This window comes from Lithobates pipiens, unplaced genomic scaffold (genome assembly GCF_037356315.1).
Source record: "Lithobates pipiens isolate NorthernLeopardFrog02 unplaced genomic scaffold, aLitPip1_a1.2 Scaffold_8, whole genome shotgun sequence".
Taxonomy (NCBI): Eukaryota; Metazoa; Chordata; class Amphibia; order Anura; family Ranidae; genus Lithobates; species Lithobates pipiens.
In genome coordinates this window covers 582,310,795-582,334,139 of record NW_027507903.1, presented here as the reverse complement: position 1 = coordinate 582,334,139, position 23,345 = coordinate 582,310,795, and the positions used below count along the sequence as shown (strand labels likewise).

Sequence of the window (23,345 nt, the reverse complement as noted above, 5' to 3'; positions counted from 1 at the left end):
CGGACAGTCCGCTCGTGAGTAGGCTAGTTGGACGGACTAAGTATGGCACATGCTCAGAAAGGATTTACACGGCGGAAGGTTGCACTGCTGTGTATTGGACGTCCTATTTCTAGTCCCGTCGTACGTGCTGTACACGTCATCGCGCAAGCTTTCAACGGACTGTTTGTTCATCGTGTGTGGTCAAGTCCGTTCATTCGAAAGTAGGACGGACTGTCCGTCGGATTGTCTGAAGGACTAAGTTGACCATACAGTCCGCCCGTGTGTACGCGGCTTAAGACTTGTGTCACAGTTGTATACGTTATATTAGTTATTCTTTTATTTGCTAATTTTTTTCCCACCAAAGTGGAGTTACCCTTTAAATTTTGCCTCTCGAATGCAGTGTATAGGTTGTTTGCCATGTTACAGCCTATTCATTTCAATCATGGCTGTCCATAGATGTAAGCCCTTGTACACACGGTCAGAGAATCTGTCGGAATGAGTCTTATCGGACCGTGTCATCAGATATTCCGACTGTGTGTGGTATGCATCGGACTGATTCCGTCTGAATCTCCGTCCGACCCAATTTTCCAACATGTTGGAAATATTTCCCGACCAACTGGGCCGGTCGGACCTAATCCGATCATGTGTAGAGCATTTTCATCGGACCAAGTGCCACGCATGCTCAGATCAAATTCCTACATCAAAGCTATTGGCTACTAGCCTGAACGTAGTCCCATCGTAACGAAATTACGTCATCACGTTCTGAAAGATCGGATTTTTCGCCAACTTGGCCCGACCGTGTGTATGCAACAGTTTCGGACACAATCCGTCGGACTAAATCCGATGGATTTGGTTGCCAAAATCTCCGACCGTGTGTACGTGGGCTAAGAATAGCCAAGAATTAAAGCTAAAGGCATTCACATTCAAACAAAAATTTCATATAGATTTATAGTAGCTGTAAAAATCTTGTATTGAAATTAGCAATGTAAAAAATACTTATTTAATTGAGAAAAAAAAATCACAAATTTACTGAAGTATCTACTTCCAAGTTTAAAAAGATACTTAGGATTTTTACTACTATAAAATTATACATCATCATACAAGTGGGATCCATTTACCTCTAGACCACAGATTCCTAGAGCCACTCCTCCGACAATCTTCCCATTCTGAGATAGGAAGGCCTCAAAGGCGGATAAGCAACCCTGGAGGTGAAAGGAGAAATGAGTATCAACAAGGAGCAAGGCTCATATTGACTATGGAACAAGATGGACACACACAGATGCTATAATGGGCATCATTTCTGGATCTGTCTGGTTTTTAAGGTTATTAGTTATAGGGTTATAAGGTTAGTCCGTGAATTAATTTTACCTTGATCAGATGGCTTATAATAGACTCCTGGCAGGGGCTCTTGTAATCACAGCAGATTGGAGGAAATTCGTGATTATCCCTGTAGTAGGTGGAGTTTTTGAAATCTTCATATCCATGAAATCCACAGCACTTCATCTGGAAGGTAGTAGATTTAGATATATAATAGCATGACCTTACCACTAACAATGATCAAAATAATCTAATATACTACATACAGATGTAATGTATAACATTGAGCCTCCAATATGACCTGCCCAATTATATTGCACGCTATACATTGAACACGACACATCCAGTATAACTTGGCCAGTGAATGTTTCCAGAATACATTTCTATTACACTCCATACGTAGAACACGACACTTTCAAATTTGAATTGGTCGCTGGATGTTTCCATAATACATTTCTTATAAACACTATACATAGAACACCACACCACCACAATGACTTGGTGGGATGCAGTGTGGTATAGCAGAATAACACACTCAGTCCGAGTGCAATGAAAGGACTTCTATTAACCACTTAAGCCCCGGACCATTTTCCAGCTAAAGGACCAAGCCCCTTTTTGCGATTCGGCACTGCAACGCTTTAACCGACAATTGCGCGGTCGTGCGACATGGCTCTGAAACAAAATTGGTATGCTTTTTTTTCTCCACAAATAGAGCTTTCTTTTGGTGGTATTTAATCACCTCTGCGGTTTTTATTTTTTGCGCTATAAACAAAAAAAGAGCGGAAATTTTGAAAGAAAAACGCATTATTTTTTTAATTTTGCTATAATAAATATCCCCCAAAAACATATATAAAAAAAAATTTTCCCTCAGTTTAGGCCGATACATATTCTTCTACATATTTTTGTAAAAAAAAAAAACGCAATAAGCATTTATTGTTTGGTTTGCGCAAAAGTTATAGCGTCTACAAAATGGGGGATAGTTTTATGGCATTTTTATTAATAATTTTTTTTTTTTTACTAGTAATGCCGACGATCAGCGAATTTTTATTGTGACTGCGACATTGTGGCGGACACGTCGGACAATTTTGACACATTTTTGGGACCATTGGCATTAATACAGCAATCAGTGCAATTAAAAATGCACTGATTCCTGTAAAAATGTCACTGGCAGTGAAGGGGTTAACTACTAGGGGCAGTGTAGGAGTTAAGTGTGTGTTTTTTAAACTGTAGGGGGCGTGGCTTGGCGTCTGACATCACTGATTGTCTTTCCCTATAACAGACAATCAGTGACAGGCTCAGTAGGAAGCACGAGGAGAGGTTTGTTTACACTTACCTCTCCTCGTTCTTCAGCTCTGGGACCGGATCACGGTACACTGGTGGCGATCGGGTTCAGCGGCCACGGTCACGGAGCTCAGGACCGAGCCGCGAGCGACCCACGGCTGGGCACTTAAAGGCACGTGATTCTGCCCAGCCGTGCCATTCTGCCGACGTACCTCGGTGTGAGGCGGTCCTTAAGCGGTTAAAAGAACGCAGAGGCAGTTCACAAATAACCTGGTGGGAAGGCAGCCCAATCAGGAACACTCACAGTTCCAACAGCATGTAGAGAGCAGAATATAATCAAACTGACAGCATCTGTAGAGAGGGGAAGAACGAGACGTCGTGGCCTTGTGCGGGGCCCCATACAGACTACCTGACAGACCCCCCCCCCCCCCCCCCCGAAAATATTAAAGCTATATTTCGCTAAATAAATAAAATCAATATTAGTAGACACAAGTACAACATAACTCACAGAATTCCTGATAAATCTAAAAGATAATAAGTAAAGTTGAAGTTGGGATGAAAAAAACATATAGGCTGGGCAGTTGGAGCTCCGGGATCAGAGAGACAGAGGGAGAGAAACAAAGTTACAGAGATAACAAACTCAGGAATAGAGCTAACATTGGAGCCAGCGGGGGGCGCACAGGGAGGGGAATTAGTGAGGGACAGCTGTCTCTTTCTCAGCAGAAAAAAAGTGGCAGCAGGGAAAGGGGGAAAGACTAGCTTTCAGCTGCTGGAGAAAGAGTTCTGCAATTGTCATCCATCACTAATCCCCCTCCCTGTGTACTCGGACCCCCTACAAGAGGACCCGTGCCCCCCCCATTAGCAGCCCTAACCACAGATATCCATATCTTGTTATCCGTTTGTACAGGCAGCTGTACACAACACTTGTTGCTTCAGGGCGCCGAAATATAAACACACTGTATTTTACGTTATATACCCCAATACCCCCCCTGTGCATGAGCCCTTACATTCTATATGCGCTGTCACAGCAGCCTGTTTTCTTACTGATGTTTGTGTATTGGTATGCTCCCCTGTGTTACCCTCTGTTTGGGTACTAGGTTGTACAGCCATTAGTTAGACGTGGCCTCCCCTTGCTCTTGAGTTTAATTTCAATTTTGCCTCCATAGAGTAAAGAGGTCATTCTAAAAAGTAAGCAAGCTGTTTGATCAAAATATCTTTTCACCTCTGAGAAAGCTCAAGAAACATCCCCTGTAATTTACCTGTCTACAATAAATTAAATTATAATTCCCCTATGAGTCTTCTTGGTGAATTGACAGTCCCTGTGGACCTTGTCAAATCAGCGAGTTGCCATACTACCCAAATGTGTTGCGTTTGATATAAAATATGATTTTTCTATAAGACTCATAGCATTCTGGTTTCACAGACACAGAGCTTCTCAAACAAATGCTGCTGGATACAATGGGAACGCAGATACCATTGTATTCAATTGACAGTTTGAACAGGCTATTTTCTCTATAGCTACAGTAAACTGGTAAGGCTTCATGCATACGAGACGCTGTTAAACGCGTGTTCAGAGGCAGTTGGACACTTTTTCAACTGCACCTGAACTCATTCAATGTTATCCTATGTGTCCATGTACACAGTCACGTTTTTTGCCGTTTTTATGCAGTTGCGTTTAACCTAGTTTTTCCAGAAGCAAAAAAATGGGTTCAGATGCAAAAGTTTTCCACGTTTCAGACGCAAAACGCAGCAAAACGCCGGTACCGCTTTTATAAGCGTTATAAAAGGTGACCTATCTTTTTTACATTAAAAAATCTAAAAAATGATGGCAAATGATAAAAACCCATTAAAAAAATATTTTAAACAATTGCAATTGCAAGTGACAAGGGAGGTGGCAAGTGATGTGGCAAGTGGACAATCCACAACTTGTGGCAAGTGACATGGCAGATGGCAAGTGACGTGGCAAGTGGACAATCCACAACTTGTGGCAAGTGACGTGGCAGGTGAAGTGGCAAGTGACAATCCACAACTTGTGGCAAGTGACGTGGCAGGTGAAGTGGCAAGTGACAATCCACAACTTGTGGCAAGTGACGTGGCAGGTGAAGTGGCAAGTGACAATCCACAACTTGTGGCAAGTGACATGGCAGGTGACATGGCAAGTGATGTGGCAAGTGGACAATCCACAACTTGTGGCAGGTGACGTGGAAAGTGGACAATCCACAACTTGTGGCAGGTGACGTAGCAAGTGACGTGGCAAGTGATATGGCAAGTGGACAATCCACAACTTGTGGCAGGTGATGTGGCAGGTGACATGGCAAGTGGACAATCCACAACTTGTGGCAAGTGACGTGGCAAGTGGACAATCCACAACTTGTGGCAGGTGATGTGGCAAGTGACGTGGCAAGTGGACAATCCACAACTTGTGGCAGGTGACGTGGCAAGTGACACACTAAATACAAGTACGCTGCTGCTCTCACAGCTGCTGCTACTCACTCTGGTCTCACAAAATGGCTGAAATAGTTAATAATACTGTTTTTGTGAGCTTGGGGAGGTTCTATGATGTTATCTTAACTAAACGCTTCTAGACACAAACGCAGTAAAACGCCGCTAAATCTCTGTAAACTGCGGCAAAACTATTGTTTCTAAACGCCGGTTTCAGCTTTTAAAAATGTGTTCAGCAGAGTTTGCACCAGCGTCTCGTAGGCATGGGGCCTAAGAGAGGGTCTCTGAAACTGAAAGAATGAGAGATGTCTTTCTGTTAGTCGGTTGTGAAGGTAAACAAGCCTGTAACCATTGTCAACAAACTGGGACATATGAAAGGGATTGTCAGGTATAAGCTAAGGAGACTTCAAAATGGATTAAAGAGGAAGTAAACCCTGATGGGTTTACATCCTCTTTGATTCCCTGCAAAGGTAAAGCATAATGGACTACTATGCATTGCATAGTAGTCCATTATGTGCCACTTACCTGTCACAGGAGCCAGCGAAGCCACCGCTGTCCCCTGTAGTCCGGAGCCTCCATCTTCTTGGTGGGTCTTGCTGCTCCGGCGCTGTCATTCGTTGGAGCCGCGATGACGTCACTCCCACGTATGCGCACGGGAGCCGACACTTGTGGCATATCGTCGCTTACTGCGGCGCGCTCAGTGTGCCTGCGCGCCACTGTCCATGGCGCATGCGCCGTAGGAAGCTATGCCTGTCTTTCGGCAAATATCTCCTAAACCGTGTAGGTTTAGGAGATATTTCTTGGACCTACAGGTAAGCCTTAATCTAGGCTTACCTGTAGGTCAAAGTGGTTTGTAAGGGTTTACAACCACTTTAACACCAAAAGACTCTCATCTGTAATAAGCAAACAAGAAGGTGCTGATCTCCAGATGCCTCGTTGTCAACCGAGATCACAAACAGAGTAACTGGAGCTAAGTAACTTTTAAGTGTATTTCTATTGTTACAGACCATAGGCTGTTTATTTGCTAGGCATTTTGCTTGTTATAGATATCTGTCAGTCTTGTACTGTAGTCCTAATATTGTAATAGTTTAATATGTACAGCATTTTTGTATAGTAAAAGCACATTTACACACTGCAGAGGTCTGAGTTTTCTTGCTTATACTGCAAAGTAGCCTTGCTAGACAGATGCAAGCAAAACACCATACAGACTGGGTCTCAGGTGGTATGTTTTTTGCCAACAGCGACATTTGAGACACATCAGAATTCGAAAGCCTTCTACAGGCTCTGCACTTGCTGCGTCTAGGTAAGCACATGGTCTTTGTCTGTATGAGTGAGCATGTGGCACTGACAGGCCGGTTGTACACAAGTCGATTGATAGATCGACTTGTGTAAAACCAGCTAGCCCATACTTGGATCTAAATTTGGCCGATCCCTACTGAACTGGCTAAATTTAGATCCATGTATGGCCAGCTTTACTAGATGCAAATCTCTACAATGTTGAAAGCTGTGCCTTTATTGGAACATTGTTTGTGGAGCTATAAGAACTGTTGTTTCTACAACTCTCCCTGCTGCTGATATTGCTGTGCTGTGACAAACTGTATTTGACTTCTCTGCACAGACACTGGCCTCTTTGCATATGCTCTGTACATACAACATAAATATAGCATCAGCTAACACAAAGTGAACAACTATTTTTCTTAAGATGAAATTGGCTTGCAAAAAAGAAAGATATCTGCTAAATCACAGTTAAAGGCTAAGTTCACCCATTTTTCAGAAAAGAGCCTATGCGATGAATGGGCCCCAGTAGATATTAAAAACCAGTATGTATTGGTAAAACGTTTGGTAATTTTCTTTGTCATACATGTAGGCCATTTTGGCCCCCAGGAAGCCTAGCCAAAAAACTCCTAGTTAGCAAACTCCATATCCTGCCTTGATGATAGGGCTCAAAAACTTTTGGTCTTCACTCCTGTAATGCTGAGTGTCCAGCAATTTTTATTAATGCATAGCTACTGCTGATAAAACTTGTAATGATGTAAACCAACTAAACAGTGCACTTGCAAAGCTTATAAGAGACTATGAGTGGCACGGCAGGGTTGAAGTTAGGCAGAAGAGTTAATCATGTTGGGTTCTTCAGCAAGGAGCAAAAAGGGCAAGACCTGCAAGTTACAGTATGTCACAGAAGTAGTTTAGAGGTCACTTTTGCCTTTTTGCCTTTGGTCCTAAAGGTCCCTGTCCAACACTGATGAAAGCTATAAGAAAATGAAAAATATTCTTCTCTGTTATCAAGTATCAATGCAGAAGAATCTCACTAGGAGATGAATAGCTTTACTCAAGTAGGATTCTAGACGAATCCTAACCACTCTTAACAGTGCTTCCCTCTTCTAACACCTATAATGACAAACCTATCTACGAAAGATGTATATACAGTGCCTTGCGAAAGTATTCGGCCCCCTTGAACTTTTCAACCTTTTGCCACATTTCAGGCTTCAAACATAAAGATATAAAATTTTTATTTTTTGTGAAGAATCACCAACAAGTGGGACACAATTGTGAAGTGGAACGAAATCTATTGGATTTTTGAAACTTTTTTAACGAATAAAAAAATGAAAAGTGGGGTGTGCAAAATTATTCGGCCCCCTTGCGTTAATACTTTGTAGAGCCACCTTTTGCTGCGATTACAGCTGCAAGTCGCTTGGGGTATGTCTCTATCAGTTTTGCACATCGAGAGACTGAAATTCTTGCCCATTCTTCCTTGCAAAACAGCACGAGCTCAGTGAGGTTGGATGGAGAGCGTTTGTGAACAGCAGTTTTCAGCTCTTTCCACAGATTCTCAATTGGATTCAGGTCTAGACTTTGACTTGGCCATTCTAACACCTGGATACGTTTATTTGTGAACCATTCCTTTGTAGATTTTGCTGTATGTTTGGGATCATTGTCTTGTTGGAAGATAAATCTCCGTCCCAGTTTCAGGTCTTTTGCAGACTCCAACAGGTTTTCATCCAGTATGGTCCTGTATTTGGCTGCATCCATCTTCCCCTCAATTTTAACCATCTTCTCTGTCCCTGCTGAACAAAAGCAGGCCCAAACTATGATGCTGCCACCACCATGTTTGACAGTGGGGATGGTGTGTTGAGGGTGATGAGCTGTGTTGCTTTTACGCCAAACATATCGTTTTGTATTGTGGGCAAAAAGTTCGATTTTTGTTTCATCTGACCAGAGCACCTTCTTCCACATGTTTGGTGTGTCTCCCAGGTGGCTTGTGGCAAACTTTAGACGAGACTTTTTATGGATATCTTTGAGAAATGGCTTTCTTCTTGCCACTCTTCCATAAAGGCCAGATTTGTGCAGTATACGACTGATTGTTGTCCTATGGACAGACTCTCCCACCTCAGCTGTAGTTCTCTGCAGTTCATCCAGAGTGATCATGGGCCTCTTGGCTGCATCTCCGATCAGTCTTCTCCTTGTCTGAGCTGAAAGTTTAGAGGGACGGCCAGGCCTTGGTAGATTTTCAGTGGTCTGATACTCCTTCCATTTCAAAATGATCGCTTGCACAGTGCTCATTGGGATGTTTAAAGCTTGGGAAATCTTTTTGTATCCAAATCTGGCTTTAAACTTCTCCACAACAGTATTATGGACCTGCCTGGTGTGTTCCTTGGTCTTCATGATGCTTTCTGCACTTTCAACAGAACCCTGAGACTATTACAGAGCAGGTGCATTTATACAGAGACTTGATTACACACAGGTGGATTCTATTTATCACCATCAGTCATTTAGGACAACATTGGATCATTCAGAGATCCTCGTTGATCTTCTGGAGTGAGTTTGCTGCACTGAAAGTAAAGGGGCCGAATAATTTTGCACGCACCACTTTTCAGTTTTTTATTTGCTAAAAAAGTTTAAAATATCCAATAGATTTCGTTACACTTCACAATTGTGTCCCACTTGTTGGTGATTCTTCACAAAAAATAAAAATTGTATATCTTTATGTTTGAAGCCTTAAATGTGGCAAAAGGTTGAAAAGTTCAAAGGGGCTGAATACTTTCGCAAGGCACTGTATTTACCTATTTCAGTCTGCCCCGGCTCTCCAGTGTCAGCCATTGATGGCTGCAGAGCAGAGACGGGAGCGATGACAACATATAGGCCATAAGAAGCCTATGGGTGACATCACTGCTCCGGGCTTTACCAGTCGTTGTTGAGCACTCTTTCCTCTCCCCTGCAGCCGGGGCAAACTGACACAGGGGATCACATGACTGGACTAGAGAGGCATGAAAATAGGTAGGTATTTACATCTTTTGTGCACAGGTTAGTCAGTATAGGTATTAGAAGGATGGAGGGAGTATTTTTAAAACTAGTTAGGTGGTAGCCTGGAATTCTACTTTAACCAACAAAGACACATCACATTCCAAGAGGCCAGATTACAGGTAGAGAACAGAAAACATCAAACTGCATCCTCTACTTTCTTCAAGTGCTCCAAGCGGACCTCTCTAGATGAGAGTAGTCATCTCTGAATACCGACCAATATTACCTTGTGCAAAGGCAGAAGCAGCAAAGGCAAGCCTACTGTACCAAGAAAGAAGCAGCCATTAAGGCACAAGCTGACCAAGTTCAAATGTAGGCAGGCATGCAGACTGCACATGCAGGAGCACCAGCTGCCCATGCACAGATCAAGGCAGATGCCCAAGCTGCTCAAGAAAAAGTACAGGCAAACAGTGGCATACTTATGGGGGGGGGAGCGGTTCGCCCCCGGATCCACACATTGGGGGAGGGGGTGTCAGGCCGACTATCAGAGCCGGGACAAGGCAGTGGCGGGTGCAGGTGTTCTGTAGCTGTGCTGGCTCTGTGATTGTGCGAGTGTGCAGCGTCTGTTGTTCAGTGTCACTGAGCTCACATCGACCTCTATACTGCCACCTCTGGCTGCTTCATGTATGTGTGCGCAGCGGGGGCAGCTCAGTGTCTACAGGTATGAGGGGGCTGAGTGCGTAAAGGTGAGTGGACTAAGTGCATACAGGTGGGTGGGCTGAGTGCATAAAGGTATGAGGGGGCTGAGTGCGTACAGGCATGAGGGGGCTGAGTGCATACAGGCATGAGGGGGCTGAGTGCGTACAGGCATGAGGGGGCTGAATGCGTACAGGCATGAGAAGGCTGAGTGCGTACAGGCATGAGGGGGTGAGTGTGTACAGGCATGAGGGGGTGAGTGCGTACAGGCATGAGGGGGCTGAGTGCGTACAGGTATGAGGGGGCTGAGTGCGTAAAGGTGGGTGGACTTAGTGCGTACAGGTGGGTGGGCTGAATGCATAAAGGTATGAGGGAGCTGAGTGCGTACAGGTATGAGGGGACTGAGTGCGTACAGGTATGAGGGGACTGAGTGCGTACAGGTATGAGGGGACTGAGTGCATAAAGGTATGAGGGGACTGAGTGCGTACAGGTATGAGGGGGCTGAGTGCATAAAGGTATGAGGGGGCTGAGTGCGTACAGGCATGAGGGGGCTGAGTGCGTACAGGCATGAGGGGGCTGAGTGCGTACAGGCATGAGGGGGCTGAGTGCGTACAGGCATGAGGGGGCTGAGTGCGTACAGGCATGAGGGGGCTGAGTGCGTACAGGCATGAGGGGGCTGAGTGCATACAGGTATGAGGGGGCTGAGTGCATAAAGGTATGAGGGGGCTGAGTGCGTACAGGCATGAGGGGGCTGAGTGCGTACAGGCATGAGGGGGCTGAGTGCGTACAGGCATGAGGGGGCTGAGTGCGTACAGGCATGAGGGGGCTGAGTGCGTACAGGCATGAGGGGGTGAGTGCGTACAGGCATGAGGGGGTGAGTGGGTACAGGCATGAGGGGGCTGAGTGCATACAGGTATGAGGGGGCTGAGTGCGTAAAGGTGGGTGGACTTAGTGCGTACAGGTGGGTGGGCTGAGTGCATAAAGGTATGAGGGAGCTGAGTGCATACAGGTATGAGGGGACTGAGTGCGTACAGGTATGAGGGGGCTGAGTGCATAAAGGTATGAGGGGGCTGAGTGCATACAGGTATGAGGGGACTGAGCGCGTACAGGTATGAGGGGGCTGAGTGCATAAAGGTATGAGGGGACTGAGTGCGTACAGGTATGAGGGGGCTGAGTGCATAAAGGTATGAGGGGTCTGAGTGCGTACAGGCATGAGGGGGCTGAGTGCGTACAGGCATGAGGGGGCTGAGTGCGTACAGGCATGAGGGGGCTGAGTGCGTACAGGCATGAGGGGGCTGAGTGCGTACAGGCATGAGGGGGTTGAGTGCGTACAGGTATGAGGGGGCTGAGTGCGTAAAGGTGGGTGGACTAAGTGCGTACAGGTGGGTGGGCTGAGTGCATAAAGGTATGAGGGGGCTGAGTGCGTACAGGTATGAGGGGACTGAGTGCGTACAGGTATGAGGGGGCTGAGTGCATTAAGGTATGAGGGGGCTGAGTGCGTACAGGTATGAGGGGGCTGAGTGCGTACAGGCATGAGGGGGCTGAGTGCGTACAGGCATGAGGGGGCTGAGTGCGTACAGGCATGAGGGGGCTGAGTGCATAAAGGTATGAGGGGGCTGAGTGCGTACAGGTATGAGGGGGCTGAGTGCGTACAGGCATGAGGGGGCTGAATGCGTACAGGCATGAGGGGGCTGAGTGCGTACAGGCATGAGGGGGCTGAGTGCGTACAGGCATGAGGGGGCTGAGTGCGTACAGGCATGAGGGGGGTGAGTGCGTACAGGCATGAGGGGGTTGAGTGTGTACAGGTATGAGGGGGCTGAGTGCGTAAAGGTGGGTGGACTAAGTGCGTACAGGTGGGTGGGCTGAGTGCATAAAGGTATGAGGGGGCTGAGTGCGTACAGGTATGAGGGGACTGAGTGCGTACAGGTATGAGGGGGCTGAGTGCATAAAGGTATGAGGGGACTGAGTGCGTACAGGTATGAGGGGGCTGAGTGCATAAAGGTATGAGGGGGCTGAGTGCGTACAGGCATGAGGGGGCTGAGTGCGTACAGGCATGAGGGGGCTGAGTGCGTACAGGCATGAGGGGGCTGAGTGCGTACAGGCATGAGGGGGCTGAGTGCGTACAGGCATGAGGGGGTGAGTGCGTACAGGCATGAGGGGGCTGAGTGCATACAGGTATGAGGGGGCTGAGTGCATACAGGTATGAGGGGGCTGAGTGCGTAAAGGTGGGTGGACTTAGTGCGTACAGGTGGGTGGGCTGAGTGCATAAAGGTATGAGGGAGCTGAGTGCATACAGGTATGAGGGGACTGAGTGCGTACAGGTATGAGGGGGCTGAGTGCATAAAGGTATGAGGGGGCTGAGTGCATACAGGTATGAGGGGACTGAGCGCGTACAGGTATGAGGGGGCTGAGTGGATAAAGGTATGAGGGGACTGAGTGCGTACAGGTATGAGGGGGCTGAGTGCATAAAGGTATGAGGGGTCTGAGTGCGTACAGGCATGGGGGGGCTGAGTGCGTACAGGCATGAGGGGGCTGAGTGCGTACAGGCATGAGGGGGCTGAGTGCGTACAGGCATGAGGGGGCTGAGTGCGTACAGGCATGAGGGGGCTGAGTGCGTACAGGCATGAGGGGGTTGAGTGCGTACAGGTATGAGGGGGCTGAGTGCGTAAAGGTGGGTGGACTAAGTGCGTACAGGTGGGTGGGCTGAGTGCATAAAGGTATGAGGGGGCTGAGTGCGTACAGGTATGAGGGGACTGAGTGCGTACAGGTATGAGGGGACTGAGTGCGTACAGGTATGAGGGGGCTGAGTGCATAAAGGTATGAGGGGGCTGAGTGCGTACAGGTATGAGGGGGCTGAATGTGTACAGGCATGAGGGGGCTGAGTGCGTACAGGCATGAGGGGGCTGAGTGCGTACAGGCATGAGGGGGCTGAGTGCATAAAGGTATGAGGGGGCTGAGTGCGTACAGGCATGAGGGGGCTGAATGCGTACAGGCATGAGGGGGGTGAGTGCGTACAGGCATGAGGGGGTTGAGTGTGTACAGGTATGAGGGGGCTGAGTGCGTAAAGGTGGGTGGACTAAGTGCGTACAGGTGGGTGGGCTGAGTGCATAAAGGTATGAGGGGGCTGAGTGCGTACAGGTATGAGGGGACTGAGTGCGTACAGGTATGAGGGGGCTGAGTGCATAAAGGTATGAGGGGGCTGAGTGCGTACAGGTATGAGGGGACTGAGTGCGTACAGGTATGAGGGGGCTGAGTGCATAAAGGCATGAGGGGGCTGAGTGCGTACAGGTATGAGGGGACTGAGTGCGTACAGGTATGAGGGGGCTGAATGCGTACAGGCATGAGGGGGCTGAATGCGTACAGGCATGAGGGGGCTGAGTGCGTACAGGCATGAGGGGGCTGAGTGCATACAGGCATGAGGGGGCTGAGTGCATAAAGGTATGAGGGGGCTGAGTGCGTACAGGTATGAGGGGGCTGAGTGCGTACAGGCATGAGGGGGCTGAATGCGTAGAGGCATGAGGGGGCTGAGTGCGTACAGGCATGAGGGGGCTGAGTGAGTACAGGTATGAGGGGGCTGAGTGTGTAAAGGTGGGTGGACTAAGTGCGTACAGGTGGGTGGGCTGAGTGCATAAAGGTATGAGGGGGCTGAGTGCGTACAGGTATGAGGGGACTGAGTGCGTACAGGTATGAGGGGGCTGAGTGCGTACAGGTATGAGGGGACTGAGTGCGTACAGGTATGAGGGGGCTGAATGCGTACAGGCATGAGGGGGCTGAATGCGTACAGGCATGAGGGGGCTGAGTGCGTACAGGCATGAGGGGGCTGAGTGCGTACAGGCATGAGGGGGCTGAGTGCATAAAGGTATGAGGGGGCTGAGTGCGTACAGGTATGAGGGGGCTGAGTGCGTACAGGCATGAGGGGGCTGAATGCGTAGAGGCATGAGGGGGCTGAGTGCGTACAGGCATGAGGGGGCTGAGTGAGTACAGGTATGAGGGGGCTGAGTGTGTAAAGGTGGGTGGACTAAGTGCGTACAGGTGGGTGGGCTGAGTGCATAAAGGTATGAGGGGGCTGAGTGCGTACAGGTATGAGGGGACTGAGTGCGTACAGGTATGAGGGGGCTGAGTGCGTACAGGTATGAGGGGACTGAGTGCGTACAGGTATGAGGGGGCTGAATGCGTACAGGCATGAGGGGGCTGAATGCGTACAGGCATGAGGGGGCTGAGTGCGTACAGGCATGAGGGGGCTGAGTGCGTACAGGCATGAGGGGGCTGAGTGCATAAAGGTATGAGGGGGCTGAGTGCGTACAGGTATGAGGGGGCTGAGTGCGTACAGGCATGAGGGGGCTGAATGCGTACAGGCATGAGGGGGCTGAGTGCGTACAGGCATGAGGGGGCTGAGTGAGTACAGGTATGAGGGGGCTGAGTGTGTAAAGGTGGGTGGACTAAGTGCGTACAGGTGGGTGGGCTGAGTGCATAAAGGTATGAGGGGGCTGAGTACGTACAGGCATGAGGGGGTTGAGTGCATAAAGGTATGAGGGGGCTGAGTGCGTACAGGCATGAGGGGGCTGAGTGCGTACAGGTATGAGGGGGCTGAGTGAGTACAGGTATGAGGGGGCTGAGTGAGTACAGGTATGAGGGGGCTGAGTGAGTACAGGTATGAGGGGGCTGAGTGAGTACAGGTATGAGGGGGCTGAGTGAGTACAGGTATGAGGGGGCTGAGTGAGTACAGGTATGAGGGGGCTGAGTGAGTACAGGTATGAGGGGACTGAGTGCGTACAGGTATGAGGGGGCTGAGTGCGTACAGGTATGAGGGGGCTGAGTGCGTACAGGTATGAGGGGGCTGAGTGCGTACAGGTCTGAGGGGGCTGGTGGGTGTCCATGGGTTCATGGTTGCATGAAGGTTTAACATCAGCTGGAGGATGAGTGAGTAAATGCAATGACTTGGAAATGTTTAGGTTGCAATATTTAATGGAAGACATCACTGATAAGAGACCTCACCTGTCACATCCCCGTTTTTGCAGCTATCTGTCTACAACGCATGTGTGTATGCGTTAATAAAACCGATGATGCTTCTGTGTCTTACCTCCTTCATGGTTGCATTCCAAACTGTAGTCAATTCATTGTTCCGTCCATAATCTTCCCGCAGGTATTTCCCTGCCACATTGCCAAGATACTCAATGAAGATCTTAGACTGAAAAGGAACAAATAGAAATGCCAGATGCCATTAATACATCACTTTCTACTAGCTCAGTGGTTGCTATCAGGACCTGATTTATAATCTGCAACACAATTTTACATATTGGTTCTCTCAGAACCCCTGCAATGCCAGTTCTTAGATGGGCCTTTTAGTTTTAAAGGTTGACAAATGCTGACAGGTTTATTTTAAGATGTTCAATCCTAAAAGCTGTACTTTAGTAGTAAACATATAATGAATTCACAGTTTCCCTCTATAAAACAACGCATAAGTCATTAAGTCACAACAGGCAATGCGAAGAGCCCTAGGAATGCTTGCTTTATATCTTGGGAGAGATCAAGTAGTACATGTATACAGGGCCGGTGCTACCACTAGGCAAACTAGGCAGCCGCCTAGGGTGCACTGCTGCCTAGGGCACCCCGCCACTGCTGTTCCTACTCTCTTCTCTTTTAGAAGTCTCAGAATCAGCAGGCAGCCGCCACTCCGTTCGCACATACTGTCAGAGGGGCAGTGGCGGTGGACGACTGTGTCTGTGTTCCGACTCCAAATGAATGAAAGCAAGCAAACATTCATTGATGAGCACTGGTAGGCTGCATTGATGGGCACTGGTAGGCTGCATTGATGGGCGCTGGTAGGCTACATTGATGGGCACTTTAGGCTGCATTGATGGGTGCTGGTGAGGCTGCCTTTGAGGGGTGCTGGTGAGGCTTCATTTGATGGGCGCTGGTGGGCTGCATGTCATAGGCACTTCTTTAAAAAGGCGGGCTATACATGGGCAGGGAAAAGGGGGTGGAGTCAGGGGGTGGCAAAATGAGATTTCGCCTAGGGTGGCAAAAATCCTTGCACCAGCCCTGTATGTATATGTCTTTGTGCTGTGTGCATGTGTCTATTCTTCATCCGCTCAGTAAAACTTTCCTATTCCAAGATCCCAAAGAATCTACAGGCTGGTATTTCTTATCTGTAAAAATATATATATATAAATACATGAGTGAAATACATGCAAATTTACTGTTTTACCTTCCAGAGGATATGTAAATCTGTACAGCCAGTCCTGTGATATAATCCCCTCTACTAGGCAGTAAGATTGCTCTGTTACTTCATTTTATCATTACATATTACTGGGTCTGTTCTCTGCTCATTGGACAAAAGGGAAGATGCTAAACTGCTGATCTTTCTATCGGTAATTCCGATCGTGTGTATGCAATTCCGACACACCAAAAATCACACATGCTCAGATTCAACTACGAGACAGAAGCTATTGGCTACTGACTATTGAACTTCCTTTTTCTAGTCACGTCGTACGTGTTGTACGTCACCGCGTTATAAATGATCGGAATTTGATGTGACCATGTGTAGGCAAGACAGCTTGAGCCGAATTCCGTCGGGAAAACCATCAGAGCTTTTTCCAACGAGAATTCCGATCGTGTGTACGCGGCATAAGTGTCTTTGACAATCAAAACAATGTCTGTGTCCCTTTTGTGCTGTAGTTCTATCCTCTGACCCCTATGTTATTGCTGAGTCTTGTAGTGATGTAGGTGTTGGAGGATGGAATCACGGCAAGTGGTGGTGGGGATAGACAGGCATCTCCCAGAAGTGTCAAATGCCAAAAAGACATACCCCAGTAAATTTCTTTGGCATTTGATATGATGCTTGTGTCCCTTTTGCACTGTGGTTCTATCCTCTGACCCCCTATGTCACTGCTGAGTCATGTAGTAACATAGGGGTTACATAGTTAGTCAGGTTGAAAAAAGACACAAGTCCATCCAGTTCAACCTTAAAAACAATAAATAAATAAAATAAAAAATATCGTACAATCCAATATACCCAATTTTATACCCACAGTTGATGCAGAGGAAGGCAAAAAAAAAAACAGCAGAGGTTGGAGGATGGAATCACAGCAAGCGGTGGCGGGGGTAGACAGGCATGTTCTGGAAGTGTCAATTGCCAAGAAGACCTAACCTTGTAAGTGTCTTTGGTATTTTGTACAATGACTGTATCCCCTTTTGTGCTGTGGTTCTATCCTCCGACCCCTTTGTCATTGTTGAGTCATGTAGTGACATAGGGGTTGCAGGATGAAACCACAGCAGATTGTGGGTCGCTGGTTCAATTCCTGACCACGGCATCATCTGCCTGGAGTTTGCATGTTCTCCCTGTGCCTGCGTGGGTTTCCTCCGGGTACTCCGGTTTCCTCCCACACTCTAAAGACATGCTGGTACGTTAATCGGATCCTGTCTAAATTGGCCCTAGTATAATGTATTAATGTGTATTAGGGACCTTATATTGTAAGCTCCTTGAGGGTAGGGACTGATGTGAATGTACAATGTACAATGTATGTGTAAAGCGCTGCATAAATTGACAGCGCTATATAAGTAATTAAAGCACTATATAAGTAATTGAAATAAATAAATTGTGGTGGTGGTAGTGGGGGGATTTGGCGGGATTGGGGTCAAGCAACTTATAGAAGTGTCAAATGCCAAAAAAGTTCAGTTCACAGAGGCTTAATTTCTGGAACCAAAGAGACGTAGGAGCTGTGAGCTGGGAGAGGTGAGCATACTACCTCTTCCCTTCCCTATAGCTTCCACTGTTCACAGTTATGCATAGGCAGTTATACTGCTGCACTGTGTAAATACTTATGCCCTGTACACATGGTCGGACTTTCCGGCGCCAAATGTGCGATCGGATCTTGTTGTTGGAAAATCCGATCGTGTGTGTAGGCTCCATCTGACACACAAAGTTTGAGAGCAGGATCTAACATTTTCCGACAACAAAATCCGATTGCTTCAAATTCCAATCGTGTGTAGACAATTCCGACGGACAAAGTGCCACGTATGCTCAGAATAAATTATGAGACGAAAGCCATTGGCTACTGGCTCGTTTATAGTCGCGTCGTACGTGTTCTACGTCACCGCGTTCAGAGCGATCGGATTTTCCGACAACTTTGTGCGACCATGTGTATGCTAGACAAGTTTGGGCCAAAATCCGTCTGAAAAAATCTGACGGATTTTGTCTTCGGAAAGTCCGACCGTGTGTACAGGGCATTATAGTGCATTATAGCAGAAGGATACAGAGAAATCCTTCACTTGGTTTTTTTGATAATAGTTTGAGTGTTTTTGATATTGTGTTTTTGCATACTGTCACCACTGGGAGGTTGGGTTGTAGGATAGGTATGATAATGACAAGCATACAGTTGTTATCTGGTAACAGCACAAGAGAAAACTCAAGAGAAATGTATGTGTCTTGTGACCTTTTTTATTCATTATTTTACTTAAAAAAAAAAAAAAAAATGTAAAATGTTAGACTGCACATGCAATGGGTAGAATTCTTACCAAAGAAGAGAAAGCCAACACTACAACAGCTCCTGCTATTTCCGCAATGAAGATAATAAGGATGATGATGAAAAACTGGAAGGAAGGAGAGACGGACATCAGTCAATAATGTACCCAAATATAATTATACATTAAATACAATTATAGAGAGTAGAAAATATCAAGTTGAGACGAATTACATATACTTTAAAGTAGCAACAGGAGGTAGAGGGAGGGGTCATCTGTGGAAACAGAAAAAGAAGGGGAACACAACGATTAGGAGGAAGAGCTATCAAGGCTATACTAAAGAACAATAGAAAAATATAGAAGAAGTGATATGGTATGCAAAGGTATAATGAGGGCTTTAATGGCGTATTAAAATGTTAATACCTTCTTTTATGCCATTAAATCCCCCGTCATTCCTTTTCTTACCATATCACCTCTTCTTCCATATTTTTCTATTGTTCTTTAGTATAGCCTTGATAGCACTTCCTCCTAATCGTTGTGTTTCCCTTCTTTTTCTGCTTCCACATATGACCCCTCCCTATACCTCCTATTACTACTCTATATAACATTTGTCTCAAAACCCTAGATTCTACGCTACTGTATATAATTGTATTTAATGTAGTTTTGTTTTTCCTATTATTTTTTTTAACAATTCCACCATGCACCTATTATTCCTTTACCTAACCTCACTAACTTCTTCTCTTAATTGGAATAAATGGAAAGGCAGTATGGCATATTCAGAGATATCTTAAGGAGGTCTTGACAGGATTAATAGAAGGAGTAATAGGAGGGATTACATAGATAGACTAATAGTAGAAGTTATAGGGAGCGGCAATGAGCAGTAAGGGTTACAAGGAGTAAAAGGAGGAGTTATAGGGAGGAGGTATACAGAATATAAGTAAAAGTTATAGAACGGGTATTAGTAATAGGAGGGCTATACAGATAGCATATACAAAATATAAGATATATGGGCAGGGGTTATAAGAATTAGTTGGAATTTTTATAGGGAGGGGATATTATTATATTATTATATTATTATTATTATATTATATATTATTATTATGCTCTGGCAATGAATGTATTTTATGGCAAGGAGTGCTGGGGTGTGCTAGAGGGTCTGGTAATGTTGCCTGCTGCAGGATCTACTGCTGTTCAGGATCTCTGCTGTTAGGGATCTATTGTTGCTGTTAGGGATCTATTGTGTGTGGGGGTCTACTGTTGCTGGCAGGGGTGTTATATTGCTGAGGGGTCAATTGTTGCTGGGAAGGATCTACCTTTGTGGGAAAGGTCTACTGCTGTTTGCAGCTGGGGGTCTATTGTTGCTGGGGTGGTATTTTGTTACTGGGGGTCTAATGTTGCTGGGGGAATCTATTGTTGTGTGAGGGATCTATTGTTGCTGGGTGGGGGTCTGTTGTTGCTGGGAGGGGGTCTACTATTACTGGGGCGGGGTCTGTCAAATTCCATACAAATGACTCAGTAGCACAAAAAGATACTTGGTTCTGTATTCTCTAAAAGGGTACAGGGAGGTGGATAGGGGGTGGAAACAATGAACGGTGCTCAGAGGTGGGTAGGGGGCAGAAACGGATGACTCAGAAGGAGGAGTTTCTGCACCTATTCTCAAAAAAAAAAAAAAAAAAAAAAGCCCTGATAATAGGTTAGAGATAGATTTATAGGGAGCGGTTATAAATAGAAGAGATAGTAAGAGTAGAAGGGGGTATAGGGAAGGGATATACAGAAAAGAAGGCATAGTTATAGGGGGTGTCATAAAGAGTCATAAAGAATTAAAGGAAGGATTAGACTTAGAAGATATTAGGAGTAAAATGAGGAGTTATAGGATGAGGTTATAAGGAGTAATAGAAAGGAAGAGGGTATACTGTATATTCAACAGGGGAAGTTATAGTTAGTTAACTGGTTATATTTAGCTTAATGAGCTGCAGAGTAGAATTACAGTGTTATAAAGATGATGTAAATATGTTACTCACAATCATTAACATACATCGACTCTCTTTCATAGCTCCACAGCAGCCAAGAAAACCCATCACCATGAGGAATCCTCCAACTGCCATACACAGGTAACCCACATTCACCACCTGCATGAGCTGCGGAGCCGCTGTGCCAAGAATCTTCAAGAAAGACCCTCCGTCCACCTTCACCCAGATACCGATGCCCAGCACGGCAATGCCACCAAGCTGCACAGACAGAAGAACAAGTTAATTTCTATATCATTATTTGCCCTTCAGGGCTACTTATAGACATAAGCCAATGCTTGTGTCCAATTCCTCCTTCACATTTGCATCGTACTGTGTTTTTAAAGGGTAACGGTTTTATAGCACACTAATGTTTTACATATACTTTGTCATATTTATATAAAGTGATTATTTTACAAATAAACATATATTACAGGTAGTACCCATGACACTGGTGTCACAAAGCATTTTGGTTTCTCCAAAGTGAGCAGAAGCTCTTTGGTTTCTGACTATCTCTCTCTAATTGAAGGTACATTTACATTTGACTTTTTCCTACAAATAAATGCATATCTTGTATTGCATAAAAAAGTATTTGAAGTAGAAATGTCATTCTTTACTAGGTGGCTAGTTCACTTTTGTAGATTTGATCTTATCAAGCATAATTAATTGAAATGCATGGTAAAACACACCGAAACGAAAATGAACCAAAGCGCCAAAGGATGAAAATAAGTGAAAAAACCTCATGTATGTGTTAATATGGATAAAGAGAACAAATTGCTTTACCGCATAATTAAAGCAGCTGCAGTGTAAAATTGATGTGAACAATTAATAAATGATAAAAAGTATACCAGGCTAAATGCTAAAAAACATGACATACAGGTAATAAATTATACACTTGTAACAATTAATAAAATGAATCAAACAGTCCCCAGTGAAAGAAAAGGTGCTCGTGCTAGTGAAACAATATGCAGTGCTGTGACTTAAATAATAGATGGATGATTCCATGCTTCTTAAGTGCTTTAAATAGGGTGCCCCCCTAATAGATGTGCACTCACCCCTGGGAGTGGACCAACTATCGCTAGTTAGGTCAAATGCGCATGTGGGGCGACCCCTATGGATATCCCCTGGACCGATGATGGGCGGAAGTGTGTCACAATGAAGTGACTCAACCTCTATGCTTTTCGGCCTATCAGATTGTCCGTCCTCAGGTTGAGTCACTTCATTGTGACACACTTCTGCCCACACATTCAATCCGGAAATCAAGCCTTCACTGAGCCAGCAGCTGCATGAACCAACCAGGCGGATTTCATGGATTTACTTATACATGCTGTTCACTCCGTTTGCCAGGACATTAGGCACTCATACATGTGAGTTTAATACCTTTATATTTTTTGGAATAAAAAGTTCTTTATCAACGGTACTATGTATTGAGGCTTTTTCTATTATATCTATTTATACAAGGAACATTCATCGCTGCCAATCATCGGTCCAGAGGATATCCATAGTGGTCGCCCCACACGTGCATTTGACCTAACTAGCGATAGTTGGTCCAAGCCCAGGGGTGAGTGCACATCTATTAGGGGGGCACCCTATTTAAAGCACTTAAGAAGCACGTAATCATCCATCTATTATTCAAGTTACAGCACTGGATATTGAAACACATTTATGCCTATTTGTACCTTTTAGTGCATATGCACTATGAAATATCTTTATTTTGTATAAATCCTATTGTGAAAAGTGTATGGAGATTGAATGCACTGGGCCAGACACAATCACCTTGGGTAGCCCATGTAAGCGAAAGATCTCCCGAGCAAAAATTTAGAAAAAAAGCCAGTTCCTTAGAAATGGGCAACTTCTTAAGTGGAATACAATGACACATCTTTGAGAACCAGTCAACCACCATAAGGATAACTGTGTTGCCCTGGGAGTTGGGTAACTCCACAATGAAATCCATAGACAGGTGGATCCAGGGCCTCTCTCCATTGGGTATGGGTTGTAGGAGGCCCACTGGAAGGTGTCGTGGAGTCTTACTCTGAGCACACACAGAACAGGCAGTTACATCAGCACGTAGAGTAGGCTGCCAGAATTGTTGGGAAATGGCCCAAAAGAGTTGATTCTTCCCAGGGTGGCCAGCAGCCTTGGGAGAATGGTAAGTCTGGAGCATGGCAGTATGGTGACTCTCTGGGGCAAAGAAACAAATTTTGTCATCTAAAGGACAAGTGAGACTGGTGCGAACCGTAGCCAGAATACGATCAGGTGGAATCACAGGAACCGGAACCGACTCCAACTTGGAAGTGGAGGAAAATTGTTGTGACAAGGCATCAGCCCTTACATTCTTAGTACCAGATAAGAATGATACAATGTAATAGAAACTTGACAAAAAAAGAGCCCATCACGCCCTACTGATGAGGGGCGTTTAGCCTCAGACAAGAATGTGAGATTCTTATGGTCAGTAAGAATGAGAACCGGCACAGTGGTACCTTTGAGGAGATGTCTCCATTCTTTCCGGGCTAAAATGATCGCCAACAGCTCTCTGTCACCAATCTCGTAATTGCACTCCGCAGGTGACAAGAGTAGCCACAAGCATGCATAGTGCTCTAAGAGGTAGGACTTTGGGACAGAAGGTCTCCAACACCAGTCTCAGAAGCATCAACCTCAAGGATAAAAGGTAACATAGGATCAGGATGTGCCAACAAAGGAGCAGAAACAAAGGCAGCCTTGAGACTCTCAAAGGCCTTGATAGACTCCGGAGACAAACTATGTGGGTTACCGTCCTTTCTGGTCATCAGAAAGTCAGTCAGGGGCTTGACCAGACACGAGAAGTTACGAATAAACTTCCAATAACAGTTGGCAAAGCCCAGGAAACGTTGCAGAGGACATAAACCCATGGGTCGAGGCCACTGTTGAACTGCCGAAAGTTTC

The 23,345-nt window shown here is 45.8% G+C and overlaps 1 protein-coding gene across 2 annotated transcripts in view; it reads right to left on the bottom strand.

Annotated features, from left to right (window-relative positions):
* The window catches only part of TSPAN16 (tetraspanin 16), a 99,254-nt gene that overhangs the window by 6,707 nt on the left and 69,202 nt on the right, over positions 1-23,345 (bottom strand). For both annotated transcript variants that reach the window (XM_077470303.1, XM_077470304.1), the window contains 5 exons: positions 20,439-20,645; positions 18,472-18,546; positions 15,035-15,142; positions 1,348-1,482; positions 1,098-1,181 (listed from right to left, as the gene is read on the bottom strand). In XM_077470303.1, coding sequence (XP_077326429.1) covers positions 1,098-1,181; positions 1,348-1,482; positions 15,035-15,142; positions 18,472-18,546; positions 20,439-20,645 — 609 coding nt within the window. The remainder of the gene's footprint in view (positions 1-1,097; positions 1,182-1,347; positions 1,483-15,034; positions 15,143-18,471; positions 18,547-20,438; positions 20,646-23,345) is intronic.